We start from the raw sequence: 24,590 nt of genomic DNA, 5'->3' as shown, positions 1-24,590 counted from the left end.
TGATGAGTACGCGTACCCTTAAAGAAAACAGGTAACGGGTAAGTCGAGGGGAATACGACGATAACATGGCATCCATTCTTTCCAGTTGTTCTCTCTGATCCCTGATCATCATTTGACCCTCACGTATTCCATCATTTTTCCTCTTTATCTTCAATCCTGGATCTTCCAAAGCCTTTCCCCATTTCTCCAGCTTTCTCTCCGCTTCCTCCTTTCTGGTGCTACACAGCCAGTGACGTTCGGTGAGGTTCATGGCTGGTGATTCCTTCAGAGTCAGATTTACAAATCTATGAACCCCAAAGAGTCGCTTATTCACTAATCATTTGGCAGCCAGCATGCACGTTGACTACTGGTTATGTTTCATATCTCATCTCATTCTTTACACACACATTTCACTAAGAAAGAACGGCGAGAGAGCGAAGAAAGAGAACGCATTTGCTCCTCACCCTCCACGGGTTCCCAATTTGCTAGTTGCAATTCCACAATTCAAACTCATTCAATAGAAATGAAAGTATAGAGTGGTGTACAAAAAAAGCAGGTTTCAATTTTGACCTTAATTGAAATATTTAGTTGTTTTTAAAAGCTTTTATTTCTGATGCTTTAACTAATTTTAATAGAGACTGTTCAACAAAAGGATAACAAGGAAAACAAAAGAATATTTTATTTAAGATCAAAAATTCAGTTTTTAAATATTGAATTTTTTTTTTCTTAGTCTGATCCCATTTTTTATAAAATTGAAACCTGTTTCTGGTTTTAACTTTTATTTGGAAATGAAGTCTATGCGCCTGTCCTTCTCCACGAAAATCTCCGTCACTTTCTTATAAAAGTCCTCCTTATTTTCCTTTAGTTTTTAAAAGTCTTAATCTTCTATTTTGGGAGTCAGTTGTAACAAAAAAATTAAACCAAACGGGCCGCTGCAGTGCACGTGACTTTCTGACGTCGCTAACTTATCGGCGCCTCTGCGTAGAAGAACAGCAGCGACGAGCACCTGTTGGGCTCACATGCGCCCCCTTCAGGGCGGCACGGTACTGTCTGCCTCACTCACCTTGTGCCTTTTCACTGCAGTTTTCGGTCCGATCAGCAACGCTAAATATGTCACATACTGTACATTCATTAACGATGTTAGCCAGACTGTGGACAGTCGGGGTGTATAATAAACGTGTCTGCGAACGTTATATTGGCGATATACAGAGAGACAGCGACAGGCACGCACATCAACCCCGTCAGTGTGGGAGGAGAGTGCAGTCCGAGGGGAGGTGAGGCTCGTCGCTGCTGCACCTCGAGTTTCTCCCCCGTATTTGAACAGGAAATGTGCAAATTCAGTGATTTTGACTATAAAAATGATTAAAATGATTGGATCATTCAGAAAAGAAATGTATAGCACAGACAAATTAATTTTGTTATCATTAAAAGATTTTTTACTTTTCCTGATGCTCTGCCTCACCTGACCGCACGTCCCTGGTAACACAGCACGACGTCCTCAGCACAGAGTGACGTTAATCTGGATCAGCGTAAATGAAGTCTGTGTAATATACCGGGTTTATTTAAACATTACAGATGATTTAAATCAAAAATCTCATGTCGGCATTGGGGGACACATGTGGGGGTCTCAGATTGTTGAAGGCTCAAAATCCCACGTGATGATCTCATGGCTTTGCTATTTTGTCCTTGATTATTTTACCAGGTTTTTCTACGTTGTTGTCGTTTTTTTTTTTGATGACTTTTTTAACTTGTTAATTCTGCACCTCATTCTCATTTGAGGCAGTTGAACGAATGATAAAAGTGCGGGTGGATTCACTTTTTCCGCCTTTCTGTTGATTCAAAGGGTACAAATGTGAATTCCAAGTGTTGTTTTTATAAGATTTACCGTAATGACGAATATCAAATATCCTTCAACCAACAATGTAAGAGAAGAGGAAGCTCCACATTAGGGTGCTCTGACTTTTTCAGACTTTGAATAAAGTGAATTTAATTAAATGTTCACATACCTGCTTTTTAAGAAACTTGCCACCAGACAGGAGCTGGATGAGAAGATGAGGCTGATCTCACTGATGGACAAGCAAAAAGAAATAGAAACGGAATGAATATTCTGAGGGGCCTTAATTAAGATGAGAAATCCTGCAAAGGAATGAGACTCCGATTTAATAAATCAGAAGCTTGGATTCGGCAGCTCACCTAAAACTATCGACTGATTTATTTCCACTTTCTCTGGGACAGCACCGTGGCAGGAACTGGACCCCCGCTAGTGTGTCAAGTAGATGATATACAGCTTCGCTCATAACGGCCCTTAGCTTTGTCGTACTTCTCTCTCCACTACAACCACCGGCAGGTCCAGGAGATCCCCCCTAACTGAGTCTGCCCTTTTAAGTCTGGTCAGTTCAGTGGCCCTCTCTTTTGAAGTGATGTTACTGACCCAGCACACCACAACAGAGAAAAAGACATTGAAGGGGCGACCAGTGTGTGTTACCCGCACACCCACAATAGACCAGTTAAGACCCACCAGTAAGGGAGGAGACAGCAGTCACCAGAAGAACATGAAAATGTTGAAGACACCCCAACAGCAGTTTGGGCTGCTCATGCCTACCATCAGCCCAGGTGGCAAAGCAAACAGTAATGGCAGGGCAGGTTACCTGCCTGTCCATTTAATTCCTCATCTCTTTTCATCAAATGGCCACTCCATTTCAACCTAATTTCCAGTAATTTCCTTAGATGCCCCCTCCCACCTCTTTTGTTGTACCTACATGTCTTTTCATTGAGCTAAACACAGATGGTTTCTCACCGATCCACTAGGACCCTCGTGGGTTGCATCCACATGAAACCTGCCCAGCCGTAGTGGGCACAGTGACTGCCAAACCCCGACTACCACCACATAAAGGCTGGCCTCAAAGAATCATGGAACTGTGATGGACTTCACTGAAGGTGCCAAAGGAAAGTTTTTATCTACGACATCAATAAAGAGATGAACTGTGACCACAGAGGTCATGACTAGAGGGTGCCACAGTGCACACATCTCAAAAAGCACTTCCAAAAATGGCCACTAGAGGGGAAAACTGTCAACCTGGCCAGTACCAAAAATGAACACAGACCTTTATGAAAATGAAAAGGCTTTATTTCCACAGAAAAGCTCTGTCAGACAGTGAAGCTCTGTAGAGCACAACAGGCTTAAAGGATCTGCTTAAACAACAAGGCACTCCAAAAGTATCAAAAGTCCCAAAAATCACAACTCTACAATGAGCTCAAAACACACAGCAGAAGGTCAAAAATCCAGAAAGATCAAAAAGCACAGCAGAAATCTGTTTGTATGGTCAAAACATGCAAAATGTGAGCCTTTTTGCTAAAATATTGTTAATGGTTACCTACTGAAAGCTCTGCATTAAATGTTAACAACAAAGACGTCATTCCCACAATGCTGTGTGTTAGAAGTGAAGGTCTGACCCTCCCCTCCATTCACTGGTGAAGGTGCCCGCAAGGTATTGTGCATCTGTCTATTATATAGTGCCTTTCACATCTATCTATCTATTATATAGTGCCTTTCACATCTGTCTATCTATCTATCGATTATATAGTGCCTTTCATATCTGTCTATCTATCTATTATATGGTGCCTTTCACATCTATCTATCTATTACATAGTGCCTTTCACATCTGTCTATCGATTATATAGTGCCTTTCATATCTATCTATCGATTATATAGTGCCTTTCATATCTGTCTATCTATCTATTATATAGTGCCTTTCACATCTATCTATCTATTATATAGTGCCTTTCATATCTGTCTATCTATCTATTATATAGTGCCTTTCACATCTGTCTATCGATTATATAGTGCCTTTCATATCTGTCTATCTATCTATTATATAGTTCCTTTCATATCTGTCTATCTCTCATGTCAGCTATGATAAAATACTTGGACACCAAGCGCATACCTTTTGGCTTCTTTCCATTCTACACTTCCATATTTCACTGCCATCCACTTCTGTAGTTTTGACTCATCAATCCTCATCACCTGCTTTATTTCTTGATGACCCTAAGAGACATTTTTATAAAAAAAACAAGATGTAAGGTTAATGGGGTAACAGTTGACAAAAGGCACGATGAGACACTCATAGGACAACACAAGGCCTGAGAGCAAAGACCCCAGAAGTTGCCACAGACATCATTTTATCAGGGTTTGACAGGAAATGTTTTAATGTAGGGGATTGGAAGACGCACATAGTCAAAAGGCAAGCTGAGGTCAGAGGTCAAGTCAATCCTACCTTTCAAATAACTTTATTGTAGTGTGATCAAAAAAACAGTAGTCAGAAACATCCATCCATTCATCCATTATCCAACCCGCTATATCCTAACTATAGGGTAACGGGGGTCTGCTGGAGCCAATCCCTGTCAACACAGGGTGCAAGGCAGGAAACAAACCCTGGGCAGGACGTCAGCCCACCACAGGGCATGCACACACGCGCACACCAAGCACACACTAGGTGCGACAATTTAGAATCGCCAAAGCACCTAACCTGCATGTCTTTGGACTATCGGAGGAAACCCACGCAGACACGGGGAGAACATGCAAACTCCACGCAGGGAGGACCCGGGAAGCGAGCCCGGCTCTACCAACTGCGAGGCAGCAACGCTACCCTCTGCGCCACTGTGCCACCCCTAGTCAGAAACAAGTGCAAGAAATAAAAAAACGGTAGTCAAAAGGAACAAAGGACACAAGTTGTATACGTACACCTCGGATACGTTGGGTGATGTATGGAGTGACCTCTAAGCCGGAACTCCAAAGACGTCACAGGCAGCACACAAGCCATGTTTTGACAAAGGGAGATACTAAACATCCCACAACAGCAGTGCCATAGGAAACTAAGATGGTGTTGCAGGATAACAGGAAAAAACTTGAAATTTTTCAGTTTACACTAAAAAGAAAAAATAATTATAAAATTGTGATCATTGAAATGGTTAGATCATTGCATAGATTGTATAAATCCATCCATTCTTTAGAAATACCAAAAAATACTCAAAAAATGAATAAAGATAAAGATCTCAAAAGGAAGGTGTCATGAAATGGAATGTCCTGCAGCCCACTTCAAGTGGAGCTGGCAAAACAACTACAAACATCAACAGAGTGTATCACAAGCCACCCAAGAGGAGGGATGACTGTAAACCCTTGGCTTCTAGTTAAATGGAAAACAAAGGATCTTTACAAATGGAAGAGTTATTAACAAAAACAGCAAAATGCAAGAAAAGGCTCAGAAAAGCAAAATGGGGCACAAAGACATTGCCTGCAAGCTCATCCCAACATAAAATCCAAAAATCAGAATCTTTAAAACAAAGTGACTTAAAATCAAAAGTCTAGAAAATCTAACCCAGAAAACACAATGATTCCCAACTCCTGATCCTTCTTGGCCAATTGAAAGAGCCCAAGGGCGGGCCCTGCCTCCTTGTGTCTCCACCCACCAAAAAATAAGGAGCAAAACTACACTTAAAGGGATTGTACACAATCACAAAATCTCATATGAAATTAACAAAAGTAACATATAGGCAAGAAAGACAATATCTCAAAATGAACAAAAGCAACAAGAATACATCAGATATACAGAATTTCAAACAGAGACATAAGAGTGAGCCACAGGGCTTATGAGAATAAGAAGGAGTGGAGTGTAAAATAAGCAATATCTAGCATATAAGATGATAAATATTGCATATGTCTTTGTCTGTAATGTTTGTTGAAAAGGGAAAGGGAAAAAAAGAGAAGATGACAAAGTAGAACATCGTAAAAAATTCAAAAACGGCACAATACAAAAGCAGAACAGGTTAGAGATAATGGAAGTATGAAAATTGGAAAGTCTCAGAAAAGATAGTAAAGATCACATTAGTGCAAACAAACAGAAATTATTACTCAGTGAAATAATGGGACAGCGAAAAGAGATTGAATATATTGTCCGGATTTAAACTTTAAGTCGGAGACTTGTAGATCGTCTAATTTGTGTTGCCATCAGGGAAGAAAAAAGTAGTGTTTCTTCCCAATGAAGAGGCGTATTCCACGAAAATTTAAAGATCCAAAAACGTTGGCGCAGTACACATGCAGAGCAGGTTAGAGATAATGGAAGTACAAAAATTCCAAAGTCTCAAAAAAAGCATAGTAAAGATCGCATCGGCATAAACAAATGGAAATTATTAGTCAGTTATTGTGGGGTACAAAATCTGTGCATTTTGGTTTGTATTTTCATTATACTGTATTTTGTTCAAGACAAGACAACAGATGAACTTCATTCAGGACAAACCAAAGCAGCTCTTCTTCCCAGTTATATCTCACTTTTAAAACAGCTGTTCCAACAAAGAAAGGAAGACATGCTGGTGGCTCAATTACTTTATAACCTGAGAAAGGATGGACATCTAATTATTTTACAGTCTGGGAAAGGAAGACATAGCGACACCTCAGAGAACATAAAAATTTTTATTGTTTGGGAAAACGGATACTGAATTAATTCTTCATAGTGATAGCCAGCCAATCAGAATATCTAACAATCATGTCTGGCAAAACTCCCCGGTAGAATTTTTGAATAAATAAACCACGTCTGAGGAGCGATATAGTAAGTGAGTAAGGAAGGTGGGAGGAAGAAGAAGGGATGAAGACGTCAGAAGAGAACAGAGCAATGTCAATGTGCGGCCGTTTCCATCTGCTCGTCAGAAAAGCATCTCATGAGCAACTCATTGTGCTCGATCACAAGCCGCCTGTGACATTCATCCTTGTCATCTTTACTTTTTCGTAAACTTTTTCTAAAGACTATATATATCCAGACTTTCCTATCAGTCCTATTTTCTATTAATCTTTGTTCCAGTGGTATTATTATTATTCCTGTAATAAATACCATGCTGCTTTTAATTTTCTATACTTTGTCTCCATGTCTAGAGTGATTGAAATAATAAGTTAGATTTCTTTGAGCACCTGGTGCAGCGGGAGGTTTGCCATACGCTCTGTGCTGCAAGGTTTATTAAGGCTGAGGGTGTGAACTCCAACCAATAGTAGGGAACAGGACGTAAAGTAAGGCATTCTTGGCTGATAAATGGCTGATAGTCAAGGATGCTGAGCCTTTGTATGTTTAAATGTATTCTAGAAGACCAAAACTAATATTTAGGTCTGAGATATCTTTAAAACATCGTATTTTGTTTGTGCTAATAGTAAGTAAGTCTCTTGAAGTGCTGAGAGAGTGACAGACTCTGTTATTCCTAAGGCACTTGTGTGGTTTAAAGTACTAGACGTGTGTGTGTCATTCTTAGGCCACAGTTGAGTTTCTGTGTGTATGCGTATAGCTATGTGTGTGTGTGTTGATCTTAAAGTGCAACAGTAGATCCACCCAGTAACGAACTTGACGAGTACACTTACCCTTGAAGAAAACAGGTAAAGGGTAAGTATAAGGAAATACTATGATAATACATCTGTGAAATAACATAACAAATATATTGTTTGGATTTAAATTTTAAGTTGGAGATTTGTCGATCGTCTAATTCGTGTTGCCAGCGAGAATTAAAAGATTCCAAAAATGCTGGTGTGGTATGAAGTCCTGTGAGATGGAGACTTTTTAATATGAGATCCTTTCAAGTCACGCCCTACTTACAACTATTTTCAAACAAGACCACGGTCATCTAACCTCTCAGTCATGTGAATGCTTTTGTCAGACACACTTCCTGTGCTCTCAGCTCTTATAAATTTTATCAGTACAATAATTTTATACGTTCTAGATGACACATCAACGACAAAGCGAAGAAGAAAGAGTATGGAAAAACATTCGAGAAACTCATTTTATTTATTAGAGAGAAAGAAATAATTATATGTTGTGTTGTTACGTTGTAAGTCCAAACAAAAGTAAAAGTGAAAATAATGCATATGTAACAATTACCATGAAAATAACAATCTCTTAAAATTGTATTTTCGGTAAACCAAACCAGGGGGTGGGCGAGCCAAGCGAGCAGGGGGCAGAGCACCCTAGTTTAAATCTCTTATATATATATTTATCTTCTGGTTCGTCCTGCTCTCACTGCAAAACCGGTTCCGCCCACATGCAGCCGTCACAGATTCCTATTCGTCCACTTCCAAACCCTTCCCCACACTGCCAGCGGCTCCTCTTCAAAACTGGTCCCGCCCCCATGCAGCCGACACAGCATTTCTCCACAAGCTACTGAGGTACGCTTACAGAATAAAGCAAACTCTGCATTAGGCGAAAATGTACTTCTCCAGCTAGATTCCATGCCCAGACCCATCAACCCCTTCGCTAAATCATACAAACACATGCATGAAATTGATTTGCATCTATCCCATAGGCAACTCCTGTGAACAGATTTCCACGCTCAATATGAATTCCGATCCTATGGTTTACCTAATTTTATTCCCTTACGGAGACATTGGCTGGCACAAAAGATTTACAACATGTTCCAGATAAAAGAACCACCAAACGAATAAGGCTTACTCAATGGCAATTTTACGCGTACAGATCAGCAATGAGGAATGCATTTAGTATTTTGCACTCCAGCGGTAAACTATTCCAACAGTACGTCGTAGATGCGTATGTTAAAACAGAGGGCGCGAGTCTCAACTATCTCAGATTAGATCAACAAGATCTGCGTGTGGAACAATACAATGGACTATCAGATGAGCTGTAAGAAACATGCTGAAAATAACAACGTATGTGTAACCAAAATGATCATATCACCGTCCACATTTCCAGGAAGTCCAAGATACATGCAACAAAAATTCGGAAAGCCTCATTTATTTATCACTTTCACATGTAATCCTGCTTGGCCGGAAATTCTACATGCACTGTCGGATACCCAAGGAGCTGATATTATAGTTCGAGTCTTTTGGATTAAGCTGTGGGAATTACTGTACTTAGAGACATTCTACAACAACATCGTTTTGAGGTTGTTATTGATTATATTTACGTAGTCAAATTTCAGAAGCGCGGCCTTCCTCGTGTCCACATGCTGTTTACTCTTCACAATAATTCTAATTCCATTGTACGTGGTGTGAAGGACAGCCGGGTCCCGTTCCCAGCAGGGACGCCCCTGCTGCTTATGTTCCGGGGGAGCTACCATGGGCAGTCCAATATCTCCCCCGATATCTCCCGATATCTCCCCCGGGGCACTTGGTGGCCAACGGTGATTCCCCAACCAACCGCAGGGCTCCATGGGAGATGGAGTCCTCCACAGCTTGGTTGGGGCCCGGGGTGGCCGCTAGGAGGGGGCTGTCTGCTTCCAACAGCCCGGCTGGACGAGTCTTCAGCCCCACCTTGAAGTGCAATTAGGACCAGGTGGTCAGTCACCTGGAACATTTCCAGGTGGGCTATAAAAGGGCCCGGCCACCACCACTCGGGGAGCCAGAGTTGGGAGGAAGGAGATGAAGCTTGGGAAGGAGTGGTGGTAGAAGAAGAAGAAAAGTGTGTTGTGGTATTGTGTTTGTGCTTTGGGCTGTGTGTCACGGGGAAGACGTGTCCCACAGCTGAAGAGAAAAAATAAAGTCTCTGTGTTTTTATACGTGCCTCTGTGTCCATCTGTGTCGGGTCAGGCGCCTATATAGTGCCTTTGTTACAGTGGCTTTTTCTAGGGTTAGACCTTTCGACTCATTATCTGTCGTCTCCACCAAAACACCTATTCACAACTGCGTCTTTCAAGAAGTATTTCTTTCTTCTTGATTTCTGAATTCCTTACTCACCGTTTTACGTTCCTATTCTTACACCGCCGTATGCTATGTAAAGATTGAGTGTGAAGAGGGTTAGAAACTGTTTTCGGAAATCGGAGTCAGCGTACTGCTGCATGGAAGAGGCATTTAGTGGTTAAAAGAAAGCACAGAGAAGGCAATTGTGAGCGAGAAAAAAAAAGCGTCATGGAGGAAATGGGAAGCTTAATGTTTTAGCTGATTTTGGAGACATCAATGGTATGTTAAAAAAAACCTTTTTTAATGTGAAACATTTCTGATAAGTGACGGCTATTATTTATGTAAAAGATTAAGTTAATGTGCGATATCATGCAAATGTGTTTATTCTTAGTAATTAGCGCATGTTCAAAATACAGTAGAACCTCGGTTCACGACCGTAATTCGTTCCAAAACTCTGGTCGTAAACCCATTTGGTCGTGAACCGAAGCAATTTCCCCCATAGGATTGTATGTAAATACAATTAATCCGTTCCAGACCATACGAACTGTATGTAAATATATATATATTTTTTTTAAGTTTATAAGCACAAATATAGTTAACTAAACCATAGGATGCACAGCGTAATAGTAAACTAAATGTAAAAACATTGAATAACAGCGAAAACTAACAAAACTGCAATAGTTTGCGCTATAGCGCTACCAACCGCTGGCTAAAAGCACTTTTTTTAATGAGTTTTAAGCACAAGGGAAAAAAATGGAACATTTGAAAAAATCCGTAATTTAATAAACCACCAAGAAAAGTAACATTGCAACAATACATGCTACGAACCGAGCGCTGGAAACAGAAGTGAAAACAAAATCAAGCCCAGTGCAATCTTTAACTGCCTTCCTACCTTAATGCGTCCAGCTGCCTCTGTGTCTTCTGTGTGTGAGTGTGTGTGTGTCGCTCTCTCTCGCGCTGCCTGTGTGTGTGTGTGTGTGTTGCTCTCTCTCTCGCGCTGCCTGTGTGTGTGTGTGTGTGCGTCTGTCTTTCTCACCTGCCTGTGTGTGTGTCACGCTGTCTCACTCTCTTTCTCTCTCTCTTTCTCGCTGCACAAGGAGGGACTGAATGTACAAACCGAAAGGGAAACTGCCTTGTTCGTATACCGAGTGTGCGGTCATGAACCGAGGGCAAATCTTTGGCAAACTTTTTGGTCGTAAACAGAGTTGTACGTGCACTGAGATGTTCGTGAACCGAGGTTCCACTGCAATGGAGTGTATGTGTATACAAAATTGTTATAATATGAATGAAAATATGAGTTTTCTTGTATTTTCTTTGTTAATTTAAGGTTATCAGCCTACTCCTAATTCTACTCCTGCTCCTGTTGTTACTATTGCTCTGTTTATTATTGAACAGCATCAAATAACGAAAAGGAAGTCTTGATTCCATGCATCCCCTTTAATCAGCTAATGGCCTTTTTTAGGTTTGGGCAGACTTTGATGCAGAAGACCTCAATAACTTGACAATGTGCGTCAGGAAGCTGGACAAACCCATTGTCTACCCCCAGAGTTTCACTGATGAGGGAAGCAACATCAAGGTCAGGTGTATGGCTTGATAATTTCCTTTCTTTCCTGTTTGCTTAGAACTACAGAATGTTCTGGACTCGAGGGCTGAGCTTGCACGAGCTGATTCATTGGTGAATTGCCTAGGAAGGAACAAGCGGACGTAACTGGATTGTGGCTGTAACAGGACTGGATGAACTAAGGGAGTTGCCTGCACCCACTGGTCCAAGCTTTGTGATTGGAATGGTATAAACTGGCCAATCTGCCTTTCTCTCTCTCTCTCTTTCTTTCTCTCGTTCTCTCCATCTGGCTACCTCTCTTATGATAACACCTCTATCTCGACAGCCATATTGTGACTGGCATGCAGCCTGTTTCAATACTCCATTCAAAGGCTTATTCTCACCTGGACAAAGCTGGCTGCACTGTGAGGATGGTGTTTTTTGATTGCTCCAGTGCCTTCAAAACCACCCCACCATTCCAGTTAAGCAGTAAACTCAAAGACATGATGGTGGGTGGGCCTGTGGTGCCCTGGATGATGGACTATCTGACCAGCAGACTGTATTTTGTGAAACTCAAGGACTTTGTGAACAACAATGGAGCACCACGAGGAACAGGCCTGTCTGCTACTCTCTTCACTCTGCACACCTCCAACTGTCAATATAACAGCAGGTCAGGTCACTTGCCAAAAATCTCAGATGATTCTGCACTTATGGGGGGGTATCTGTAAGGGGGGTGAGACAGAGGAGAGGAGCCAGGGGAGAAGTTTGAAAACTGTCTGCAACTTAACATCAGCAAAACCAAGAAACTCTTTATTGACTTTCGTCACATCAAAGAGTCTCTACACTCGGCCACTATTCAGGCAGTGGATGTAGAGGTGGTCCACTCCTACAAGTACTTGGTGGTCTACATCAATGACAGGTTAGACTGGTCTCAGAACAGAGAAGAACTACAGAAGAAAGGCCAGAGCAGCCTCTTCCTTCTTAGGAGACTACGTTACTGTGGGAAGTGGCAACCTTCACATCTTCTACAACTCTGGGATGGCTAGTGTGGTGTGCTGGGCTGGTAACATCAATACAAGAGAGGACCACCAAATCAACAAGCTAATTAAAAGGGCAGGCTCAGTTATGGGATTCACTCTGCATCCACTGGGGGTAGCAGTGGAGGAGAGAATGGAGACAATACTGAGTGCCATTATGAACAAAGCCACACATCCTATGACACACAGACAGCCAAGGAGTTTTTTAGCAGATGTGAGTCAAGAAATACCATGGGGGGTCTTTAATACCAACAGAAAAATGACTGTATAGCACCTCAATGGGAATGCAATGTCAGATGTTTCCTTCCTTTTTAATTTTTTTAGTTTTTAGTCATTCAAACATAGTGTGTGTATTTATTTATTTATTTACATATTGTGATGGACGGCTGACAGCTTATCCCGGCCGACACATCCAAGACGCTAGATGGCGTCTTCCCTGCAGCCTAGAGGTGCCCCGGATTCCCGCAGGACATCATGGAAGAAGGAGGTCGGCCCTAGGGGTAGGGGTTTACAGCCCTACTGGGTGCCGTGGGTGCCGCCGTGTGACACTGTAGGGAGACAAGGAGATTGTTGTTTCCCATAGCCCGGAAGTACTCCCAAGTCACGGGGATGGAAGAATAGAAGTACTTCCGGCTGATGAAAAATATAACTCTTTATCTGACCTGGAAGTGCTATGGAATCACATGGACTGAAGGACAGGAGCACTTCCGGGTCAAAGACTATATAAAGGACTATGAGAGACCCAGCAAGGGGAGCCGGAGTTGGGCGGGTGTGTAACGGAGCTGCTGGGAGTGGAGGATTGATTTATTGTATTGATTATTGTTATCGGAGAATTGTGGAGTGTGCGGTGCTTTGTGCGTTTTATAGAAGAAAAATATTACAAGATTCTTCTTGGTGTTTTTACAGGTGTGCCCTGGACGTCTGTTTGTTGGGTTTCATGGGGCAACAGTGACCCCTAGCGTCCATGCATTGACAATATATATCTATTTCGCGCCCTATGCTAGCTGGGATAGGCTTCAGCCCCAACACGCTCTGGATGAAGTGGGTCAGAAAATGACATGATATGACATTTTTCAATTTATTTATTTATGTATATACAGTATGTATGTATGCATTTATTTTTAATTACATTCCGTAAAAAGCCAAATTTCCACCTGAGGATAAATAAAGTTCTGTCCACCTACTGTATCTGTCATGTCTCATCCAGGGTTCATGTTTAATGTTTCTGCTGTTCATTTTTGATTTGTTAATTTTATGTACTTAATGTTCATTCTTTATTTTTGGTTTTGTCTTTGTATTTGATGTAGCCTGTATTGTGTACTATTTGTTTTAGGGGGCCACCTGCCAATCACCACCAGGGACCATCCTCCACCCTATACACTGGAGGACCTTCCATAATTCCTGGCATTTCATTTCGATTGCACTTGGGATTGGAGTGTTTACTTGTGTTTTGTGCTTATTGTAAATTTGTGATTTTTTGAACCTGTGCACTGTTTTCGGTGTTGGACCAGCTGAAGAATTAACCTTGTTTTCCACCTCACTCCATTCCCAGTAACATCATTTCTAGCTCCTCTAAGATGATCACTTCTGCCCCCTCCAATGACATCACTTTCCGGTCCTGAGCTGATGACATCACTTCCAACTCCCTCGAATGATGTCACTTCCAATGATATCACTTCAGGTTTCCTCCAATGACATCACTTCCAGTCCCATACCAATGACATCACTTCTGGCTTCCTCCAATGATGTCACTTTCCAGTCCTGAACTGATTACATCACTTCCGGCCTGCTGCAATGATGTGATTTTCGGTCCCACACTGATGACATCACTTCTGACTCCCTCCAATGATGTCACTTTCCGGTCCTGAAGTGATGACATCACTTCCAACTCCATCCAATGAGGTAATCCCTTTTGTGCTCTAATGAGTGTCCTGTGCTACAGAGTATTTATTTGCTAAAATTAAATATTTTAGTTTATAAAGATTCTTCAAGATCTGCTTTGTTTCTTGTCAGGGTTTGACAATAATCCCCTCCTACAGGACAAATTCTGGAAGTATTTATGAGACTTACGTGCTTTTGGGACTCCCAGTTTACGACAGTATCTATCTATCTATCTATCTATCTATCTATCTATCTATCTATCTATCTAATATATAGTGCCTTTCACTCTATCTATCTATCTATCTATCTATCTATCTATCTATTATATAGTGCCTTTCACTCTACCTATCTATCTATCTATCATATAGTGCCTTCACTCTATCTATCTATCTATCTATCTATCTATCTAATATATAGTGCCTTTCACTCTATCTATCTATCTATCTATCTACCTATCATATAGTGCCTTTCACATCTATCTATCTATCTATTATATAGTGCCTTTCACTCTACCTATCTATCTATCTATCTATCTATTATATAGCGCCTTTCACATCTATCTATCTATCTATCTATCTATCTATCATATAGTGCCTTTCACATCTATCTATCTATTATATAGTGCCTTTCACATCTATCTATCTATCTATCTATCTATCTATCTATCTATCTATCTATCTATCTATCTATCTATCATATAGTGCCTTTCACATCTATCTATCTATCTATTATATAGTGCCTTTCACATCTATCTATCTATCTATCTATCTATCTATCCACATGGCAGTAAAGACAAAGCTTGACTGAAGATAAGCCAAGAGACACCTATGGGCACAAAGGCTGTCATGGTATTTTCTTATCACACTCATTTCATTTTACCTTTAATTTGGGCACATTATCTACAATAAATAATTTATTAAATATCCCCCTGCCTGTTCTTTCACTCTTTCTAATTGCATGAGGTTCTAGGGGTAAAGAAGGGAAAGGGAGAGGAAGTGCTAAAGTACAGGACCTGACCACAGAGTGCTAAGTGTGTGGGATTTGAGGCACTTTGGTAACGTCTGCATGATAAAGAGTACAATGGGGGAAAACAGGGTCACATAGGACCTTATACGACAAAAACAAGACTTAGCGAAAGTTGAATACCAAGAGGAGAAAAAGAATGGCAACCAGACAAACGTGAGGCAAAAACTAAAGTGGACAAAATGTAGCAAAGAAAAATATAAAAATCTGGAAGTGTTTAGGAGTGAATTATCGCATGTAGTCAGAGGCTCTCTCACAACTTCACTACCTAATAGCTCACGTGTGGCCAGCGTTGTGGCACAAGAGTAGCTGCGGTCACCCTATCCAGGTGGACTCTACTCATTGGTGATGGTTGAAGTGGCACCCCATCACTTTGTAAAGCACTTTGTCTAGGCTAGAAAAGTGGTGCATAAATATAACGAATGACTCTTTGATCGCAACCCCGTCCCTGATTTAAAGTTCATTTTGGCCTCTATGGTGTCATCCTGGGCTGGAGGCTGCTCTTGTTCACACAACATTCATCTTACGCACACCAACTGTCAAGTGTGGCACTTGACACGTGAGCTGCTTACCTCGATGGATGAGGTCTGAACGAAGTTTGAATTCATTCCTGCAAAGATCACAATGTCTTGGGGCTCCGGTGACCCTAGAAACAATAAAGTGAAAGGAGAGAAAATAAAACAAAAGGTCAATAAATCGATAAATCTGAAGGGGCCGGTAAGAGTGGGCACAGGAAGCGCCACTGAATGAGAAAAACCAGCAGGGCAGCACTGAGGGCAAAGGTTTTGTGTCCTAATGGCAGGGTGTGCCATGTTAATGCTGCTTGGGTCATCAACCTTGGCTTTTGTTCCTTTTATTGTTATTTAAATATATTTGCTGTGTTTTTTTAAGTAGTGCTGTTTTTATTCATTATTTATTACACACTAGCTGTGCTACTTGTCTGAGATGAGCTGAAATGTAAATAGTCAACACAAACCTCACCTCAGCATATTCTGGGTTAATGTTTGCTGTGTACCATCTCCTATACACTGTAATGTAGTGCAGTTTTCATTCCAACAGACGGGGCATTGCAAATATTGGCACTGCTTCTACAAATCCCATACCAAATGACATAACAACGGGAGGGACACACACACACACACACACATGCAGACACTTTATTAAGGTGGATGTATTTTGCATTTTGTTTTTAGTTATGCGCACTGCTTCCTTAAGATTGAGTTTCAACAAGGCGATGTAACGATTAAAATGTTTTATACATGCAGTTTTAGTTATGCTATGTTTTTTAACATTCAAATATCCATCCATCCATCCATTATCCAACCCGCTATATCTTAACCACAGGATCATGGGGGTCTGCTGGAGCCAATCCCAGCCAACACAGGGCACAAGGCAGGAACAAACCCCCGGCAGGGCGCCAGCCCACCACAGTCATGCAAATATGAGTTTTTTTTTATTTCTTTTCTTTCACTTCTGTCTCGCTCATTGTTTATGCAACACAACAGAAAGTGTCATGTGACTCCAATAGTCACATTAATGTTGCCATTGCAGGTGATGATATACAGTCCTGTGAAAAGGTAAGTGCCCCCCCACCATGCAGATTGTTGCCTTTTTCCATCAATTTCCATTGGAATGTACTTCCTCTTTCATAGAAGTGTAAATACGGTGGTGACGGCTCAACGGCACTTTATCCCCAAGTGTGTCACCTCGCCCAGTTCCTTCCATAGTCCTGCCGTCCCAGCACATCTCCTTGTCTCCCTAAACTCCTCCAGACAACTTTGGATGTCTGAATGTTGCACCTCTGAGCTGAGATCTGCCATCAAGCTAGTATCCTCATATTGTGCCTTCACCATCATTTTTCCTCATGCTGTTGTGTTGCAGCCTTGTGCTAAACTCATTTCAATGTATTTTTTCCGTTATCAAGCAACATTCAATATCCCAGTATGAGAAAGCAAAAACAGGATTTCAGAAAGTCTTTTTTTAAAAAATTAAAAATTGAACCATCACAACGACATGAGTATTCAGAGACTTTGCTATGACACTTGAAGTTTGGCTCCAGTGCGTCCCACCCTATTGATGATCGTTGAGATGTTTCGACATGTGATTTGGGAGTCCACCTCCGGTCAATTCACTTGACTGGATGAATCACCAAAGCCACACACCTGTCGATAGAATGTCCCACACGTGAGCAAAAAGCAAGCCATGAGTTTGAGGGAATTGCCTGTGGAGCTCAGAGACAGCATTGTGTCAAGGAACAAGTCTGGAAAAGGCTGTGGCACTGAAGACTTCCAAGAGCCCAGTGGCCTCCATCATTCTTAAATCGAAGACGTTTAGAACAACCTCGACTTTTCATAGAGCTGGCTACCGGGTGTCACACATGTGTGCTTAGGGAGCAACCAAAGGGTCCAACTTTAAGTGAAAGATCAAGAGACGGGGGGTTGGAACTGAGTACTAACCCTTTTCATTCCTCTCCATACAGACCAGCGGAAGAATTAACCTTGTTTTCCACCTCACTCCATTTCCAGTAACATCATTTGTAGCTCCTCTAAGATGATCACTTCCAGCCTCCTCCAATGATGTCACTTTCCAGTCCTGAACTGATGACATCCCTTCTGGCCCCCTCTAATGATGTCACTTTTGGTCCCACACTGATGACATCACTTCTGACTCCCTCCAATGACATCACTTCTGGCTTCCTCCAATGAAGTCACTTTCCGGTCCTGAACTGATGCCATCACTTCCAACTCCCTCCAATGATGTCACTTTCAATCCCACACTGATGACATTACTTCTGGCTTCCTCCAATGACGTCACTTCCAGTCCCATACCAATGACATCACTTCTGGCTTCTTCCAATGACGTCAATTCCTGTTCCTGAACTAATGACATCACTTCCAACTCCCTCCAATGATGTCACTTCTGGCTTCCTCCAATGAAGTCACTTTCCGGTCCTGAGCTGATGACATCACTTCCAACTCCCTCCAATGACTCCACATCCTCTTCCTTCTGAAAATCCATTCCCTATATAAAGAACCATCCATTCTACTGTACTATGATTGTCTGATGTACAGAATATATTATATTATATTATATTATATTATATTATATTATATTATATTATATTATATTATATTATATTATATATTTTATGTGAATTTCCCCTTGGGATTAATAAAGTATCTATCTATTACAAATATGACCAAGTCAGTCTTTTCTAACTACTCTGCTGCCAGGACATTATAAGGAGAAGCTTCCCCAACTCTTATTTTTTGTCTCTGTTTGATCATTTATTAAATGGGCCAAACCGAGCAATCAGGGGAGAAGGGTCTTGGTAAGAGAAGTGAGCAAGAACCTGGTGGTCACCCTGCCTGTGTGCCAGCGAACCTGAAGATGGGAGAAACTTCCAGAAGGACAACCAGCACTGCAACACTCCAATAATCTGAGCTGTGTGGAAAAATGGCCAAACGACACATGGAGACCCATTTGGAGTTTGAAAGAGGGCACCTCAGACTATGAGAACCAAAATTCTTTGGCATGATGACACCAACATTAAACTGCTTGGCAACAATTCTAAGTGTCACGTCTGGAGAAATCCAGGAACCACTCATCACTTGTGTAACCATTCCAGTGGCAAAGCATGGTGGTGGCACACCAGGGGCTGAGAGACTAGTCAGGGTAGCGGGAGACCTGAGTGGGGCAAAGTACAGAGATGTCCTTATCTGTGAAAGCCCTCTTGAAGTTTGCAAAGAGGAACTTGAAGGACTCACAAGGCTGTCAGGTCTGATGAAAGCAGCATTGAAGTGTCTGGCCTGAGTTCTAAGTGTCACATCTGTAGAAAACCAGGCAGCACTCACCACCTGCTCAGTGCCATTCTAATGGTGATAAGTGGTGGTGGAATTGTCAGGGACTGGTTGACGACTCAAGGATGAGAGAAAGCCGAACAAGTCAAAGTTCAGAGATATCCTTCATGAAAGCCTGCTCAGACTGGGCCGAAGGTTCACAATCTAACAGGACGAAGCAAAGACAACACAGGAGTGGCTTAGGGACAACTCTGGGAATATCCTTGAGTGGCCCAGCCAGAGGCCACAGCTGGACCAAATCGATCATCTCAAGAGAGCACTGAAAGTTGGTGTCCATCAAGGGTGTCCATTAAACTTGACAAAAGTTTGAGCAGATCAGCAGAGAACAATGGCTGGGTTGGCTGTTGTAGGTTCTGAATACTCATGTCCATGTGAAAATTCATTTTTTAATTTTTTAATAAATTGGCAAAAATTCCTAAAATCCTCTTCTCGTGTTCTCCTTCTAGTGTTGCTTGATGAGGAAAAAAAACGAATGGAAATGATCTGAGCACCAGGCAGCAACACAACAAAATGTGAACAAACTGAAGAGTTTCTGAGGGCACTCTGTCTGATTGGTAAGAATGAATCGGAATCTGCTCTTCATTTGATTCCTTACAGTCCAAAGCAACTTACAAATCATAAAGGTGTGAATGTAAAACGTTCAGTCACCATTCTCTGAAGGTGTCCTCCAGACAGGATCCACAGGTGAAGGCTGCAGCTTATCGCTCGTGCTGCCGATGCCCAGCTGGCCTTTTGCTCCACTGCCAAATGCGTAGAGTTGTCCCGTGGTGGCAGAGTATACCAGGGTGTGGTGGCTGAAAGACATAGAAGCTGCCATCAGCATGGAAAAGGTTCAAGCAACATTCCCACATCCCCTCCTAAAAACATTTTGCTTTTGGTCCCGTTCGGCTTAGGCACAAATTAAGCGCTGGTTATGGCAGTTGGGCCAGTCTATGGGTGCGCAGATGGCTGGTGATGCCAATCCAGGCACATAATGCTCTTGTGCAGTGTGGAATGGGGGCAGTCATGCTGGGATGGAGGTCACTGTCTCCTGGCTTTCTGCTATGGCTGTTCTTTTTCCACCTCATGGTTCAGCGCCCCCTTTTGGAGGGAGGTGTGCCCTTTGACTTGGTGCCCACTTATCTGAATTATAATGCTGAAGGCTTTTCATGACAATTTCAAGGTGTCTTTACAGCTCGTTGTTTGGCCTCAAGGGAATTTTTCCCTTTCTGTAGTTCACTTTGGAGTAGATAACACCCTGGTACATGAACTACATGGCCAGCCAACTGGCAGGTCATCATGGGAAGATGGATATCCTGACCCAGTCGGGAAGCCAATAATTAGGGAAGGACAGAAGGAGACTGCCTCCCAGAGCCATAGATCCCCCCTGTATGCTAACAAACAAAACAGGCTCTACAATGCTCAAAGCTCCTACAAGCACAAGGGAATTGCCTGAGAAGGCGACGCAATCCACTGCAAGCAAAATCCCAACACAGAATCCAAAGGTGAAGTCAAAAACAGAGCACGGGTTCAGAAAATCACAAAACAAAGCAAAGTTAAACACAAGAAACCCTCCGCTCTGTTAGGGCATTTGAAATGAACCGCCAGGAACAACAGAAGACCCTCCAATATAGGGATGATTGGCAGGTGGCCCCGCCCCCTGGGGAACCAGCCACCAAACACATTGGACGTAATCAAATAAACATCCATTATCCAATCCGCTATATCCTTGGCCAGAGCCAATCCCTGCCAACACAGGGCAGGAAACAAACCCTGGGCAGGGCGCAAAGCCCACCGCAGGGCACACACACATCAAGCACACACTAGGGACAATTTAGAATTGTCAATGCACCGAACCTGCATGTCTTTGGACTGTGGGGGGAAACCCACGCAGACACGAGGAGAACATGCAAGGAGCACCTGGGAAGTGAACCCAGGTCTCCTAACTGGGAGGCAGCAGCGCTACCCACTGCGCCACCCTCAAATAAACATAAAGAATATAAATAAATGGAAACATTAATACAAATAAATGATGCAAAGTTAGACAAGACACAGCTTTGAACCTCGGCCAAGAGAGGAATGCTGGCTGAAACACGACATTACTGCTCTCATTAAATATATTCTTGTGAATTCAGATTTGGTTTTTTGTTTGTTTTATTTTTTGCATTTTTCAACCACAGAACTCTGTATTCTTTCCTATTTATAACTTTTGTAAAGTAAACTTTATTATAAATATTATTGTTTTCCTTCCCTCTTTGGCTAAGAGGGGGTTTGAATTTCTAAGCTTGGCCTCTTTTCTTTTCAAGAGTGTAGGCCACAAGCCTGCTTAGGAGTTTTGGGGCCAGGCCTGCTTTAGGTTTCTAGGCCTTATTACAGTTTTTGAGTTCTGTGATCCTGGCAGTCATGAGATGCGATATAACGAGTCGGGATCAAATACCAACCTGCCACAGGCTATCTGAGTAGCCGTGCCATCAAACAGCTCCAGTCGACGGGGTGTCCTTTCACTGGAGGCGCTGGAATGTCCCAGCTGTCCATAACATCCGTCGCCAAATGTGTACACATTCCCATCCTGTGTTAATAAAAGATCAAAACGTAAAGAGAACTTGTATTGAATGGAAGAATGTGACACATCTGCGGTGGGCTGGCGCCCTGCCCAGGGTTTGTTTCCTGCCTTGCGCCCTGTGATAATGGACGGATGGATGGATTATCAAATGTTTGAGTCTGATCGTATTTTTTTTTTATTGCAAACGTCCAACGGACATTATACGGGCTACTCCCCAACACTTTGTGCGCTCTCCAGAGTGTCTTTATTTAAGAAAACAACTTATTACAATCTACGTTCTTTTATATTTTTCCAAGAAAGCTCTTTTTCTCAGTAAATCGGGGGTTCTTGTATAAATATGAATAGAAATCTTCCCATTGCCTGCTACTGAAATTGAATCGGCCCCTTCATGGAGTTTGCTCGGCCTTTTCGAAAACAAGTTGTCTGTGAACTTGTATTTTCTTTTCGACCTAATGGGAATTTGTGAATTTAGGTAAATGAAAGAATTATTAAACATTACTAAATTACTTGAAGAAGTGACTTATTAGTTGATCAGCCTATAACTAAAGAGATTTTGTCTTTATCCTTTATGCCTTTATACTAATGAAAGGCAAAGCCCTCACTGACTCACTCACTCACTCACTGACTGACTGACTGACTGACTCATCACTAATTCTCCAACTTCCCGTGTAGGTAGAAGGCTGACATTTCGCACACTCATTCCTTACAGCTTACTTACAAATGTTAAGCAGGTTTCATTTCAAAATTCTACGCCTAATGGTCATAACTGGAACCTATTTTTTCGTCCATATACTATAATAGACTTCTGCTCGATGCCCGTGGGAGGCGGAGTTACACCTCCCACGTAATTTAGTGCCTGCCCATATAAGGCCGTCCGTCAGCAGCAATCCAATAGCAAACTGCCGCTAAATATTCACGGGTGAAGGACTGTGCTTATGCAGACGACAATGAGATGGTCAGGGTGGTGTTTGGCACAAACTCAGCGAAACTGTGAGAGAAACTTTTAAGTGCCGGGTCTTAGCTAACATTAAATACAGCCGTGGACATCGCACGACATGGCACCAGCACAGCTGGGAACCTTCGATGCATGTACACCGAGCGGCTCACGTGAACTGACGCAGTGCACAGATAAAAGCAACAGTTCCAAAGAGCGCTGAACAAAAACCGAATTACACAATTGAGAAGGCAGCAAAAAAATATGAAGCATGTGATACATACAAGCATATTCATAAGTGCAGCTAGTGCGGAAACAAAGCACACGGTGGAAAAAGTCAATGTCCCGCTAAAGGAAGACAGCGTAAAAAAAAAAAAAACCCGTGCATGCAGTGTGTCGCGTCTCAGATAAAGAAGAAGACGAGCTGTTTATTGATGCAGTAAGAAACGAATCGATGAATGAAAATCTTTACAACGATTGACAAACACGGAATGTAACTTGAACACAACACATCCTACAAATACGAACCTGATTGAAAGAAATAATGAGAATCAAATCCTTGATGACAGCAACACTCAGTAACACTCACAAAACAAATACTGTATATTGACAGTCATGTTACGTTATTATTTGAATGTTCCCTTTTCTTTTTCATCACTTCTTTAACACACTACTTCTCCGCTGCAAAGCGCGGGTATTTTGCTAGTGTGACAGAATAAATGTTTCAAAACATTTGGCCACGGCCATCATGTGTGTGCGCATGGGAGACAGCTTAAGAGCTTTGGTGATGGTAATGATCCACCAGACCAGGGGTTGGCGCTGTATACTAATGCCCTCTCTTCTCCTCCCCCCACTGAACAGAAGATTGACAGCCACTCCATTTCTGATGTCGCTTCCTTGTCAGTCCGCCTGGACCTTCCCCTTCCTGCCACTTGAACTCATAACCTGGAAATCAGCCATCTTGAGTCAGTTCTGTTATGAATTTGCATCTGTGAAGACGTTCTTTAACACACTACGTCTCCGCTGCGATACGCGGGTATATATATATATATATATATATACTCACGAATAGACAAACCACACGCCGTGGCGCAATGGTAGAGGCATCTCCTTGGTTTGAGACGTATGAAAAAATATGCGGTTAACGCAGAATCATGTCACGTTATTTTTAAAATGTTTCCTTTTCTTAGCACAAGCACAGCTGAGAAGCTTCGATGCATGTACTCCATAACGTGTTAAAAAATAACGCATTTAATCACACTTTCAATTCCAAGCAAAGGGGAACTTTTGTCAATGCATGATTTCCTGGTACATCCATTACACTGATGCACACATCACAGCTACAAAAATGTTAGAGTCGGAATAAAGTGCGTTGCTACAACTGATCGGAGGAAAATTTCATTTCAAAAGACTACCCGACGGAAGCCTTGATAAAAGCAGGTTTTGTGCAAACTGAAAAACAAGCAAATTAGATGCATTACAGAAAGCGAACTTTGTGGCTCTTACTGGGGATCATTTGACTTCCGTGACCGTCAGTAATTCTAAATACATCTAATTACAAAATGTTCAATGATCACACTGTTTTAGCCTAATGTACAAAATAATTTTGGCTAATGTTACTCAGAGTTTAAAGAGTAAGCTGGTCAAATTACCTTTAATGTTTCTGACTTATTTTTTTAAGAAGAAAAACTGCACTTTATGTTGAAATTTTGGTTATTATTATTTAAAGACAATACTATTCTGAAAATGTACTTAAAGTACTTAAACTACCACTTTATTTTTAAGTCTGCCCAATTTTAACCAGGGATGATATTTTTGTTTCTGTTTTGAATTCAAATGCAGTTTAAAGGCTTTTTTTTTTTCAGAAATTAAAACAGCTTCAGTTTACAATAATGATGTCCATGTCTATTATTTGATTCTGTCGCCCACTAAAACCCTTTTACATTAAAAAAAACATTTGCGATTTGGGGCAAATTTACGTGTGCGATTACATACGATTAATCAAGATTAATTATTACACAGCCTCTAATTAATTGGATTAATTTTTTTCATCGAGTCCCACCCCTAATATATAGGGGTATATAGGGGTATACTCAGCAAAAAAAGAAACGTCCTCTGACTTTCAACTGTTTT

The 24,590-nt window shown here is 41.7% G+C and overlaps 1 protein-coding gene across 2 annotated transcripts in view; it reads right to left on the bottom strand.

Annotated features, from left to right (window-relative positions):
• The window catches only part of LOC120527088 (probable E3 ubiquitin-protein ligase HERC6), a 95,997-nt gene that overhangs the window by 50,755 nt on the left and 20,652 nt on the right, over positions 1-24,590 (bottom strand). For both annotated transcript variants that reach the window (XM_039750153.1, XM_039750152.1), the window contains exons 6-10: positions 21,402-21,529; positions 19,630-19,775; positions 15,694-15,767; positions 3,924-4,024; positions 1,986-2,045 (exon numbers count right to left, since the gene is read on the bottom strand). In XM_039750153.1, the coding sequence (XP_039606087.1) occupies positions 1,986-2,045; positions 3,924-4,024; positions 15,694-15,767; positions 19,630-19,775; positions 21,402-21,529 (509 nt within the window). The remainder of the gene's footprint in view (positions 1-1,985; positions 2,046-3,923; positions 4,025-15,693; positions 15,768-19,629; positions 19,776-21,401; positions 21,530-24,590) is intronic.

Source organism: Polypterus senegalus, chromosome 4 (assembly GCF_016835505.1).
Source record: "Polypterus senegalus isolate Bchr_013 chromosome 4, ASM1683550v1, whole genome shotgun sequence".
Lineage (NCBI taxonomy): Eukaryota > Metazoa > Chordata > Cladistia > Polypteriformes > Polypteridae > Polypterus > Polypterus senegalus.
Note: the sequence above shows the minus strand (reverse complement) of the source record. Positions and strands in the feature narration are given on the sequence as shown.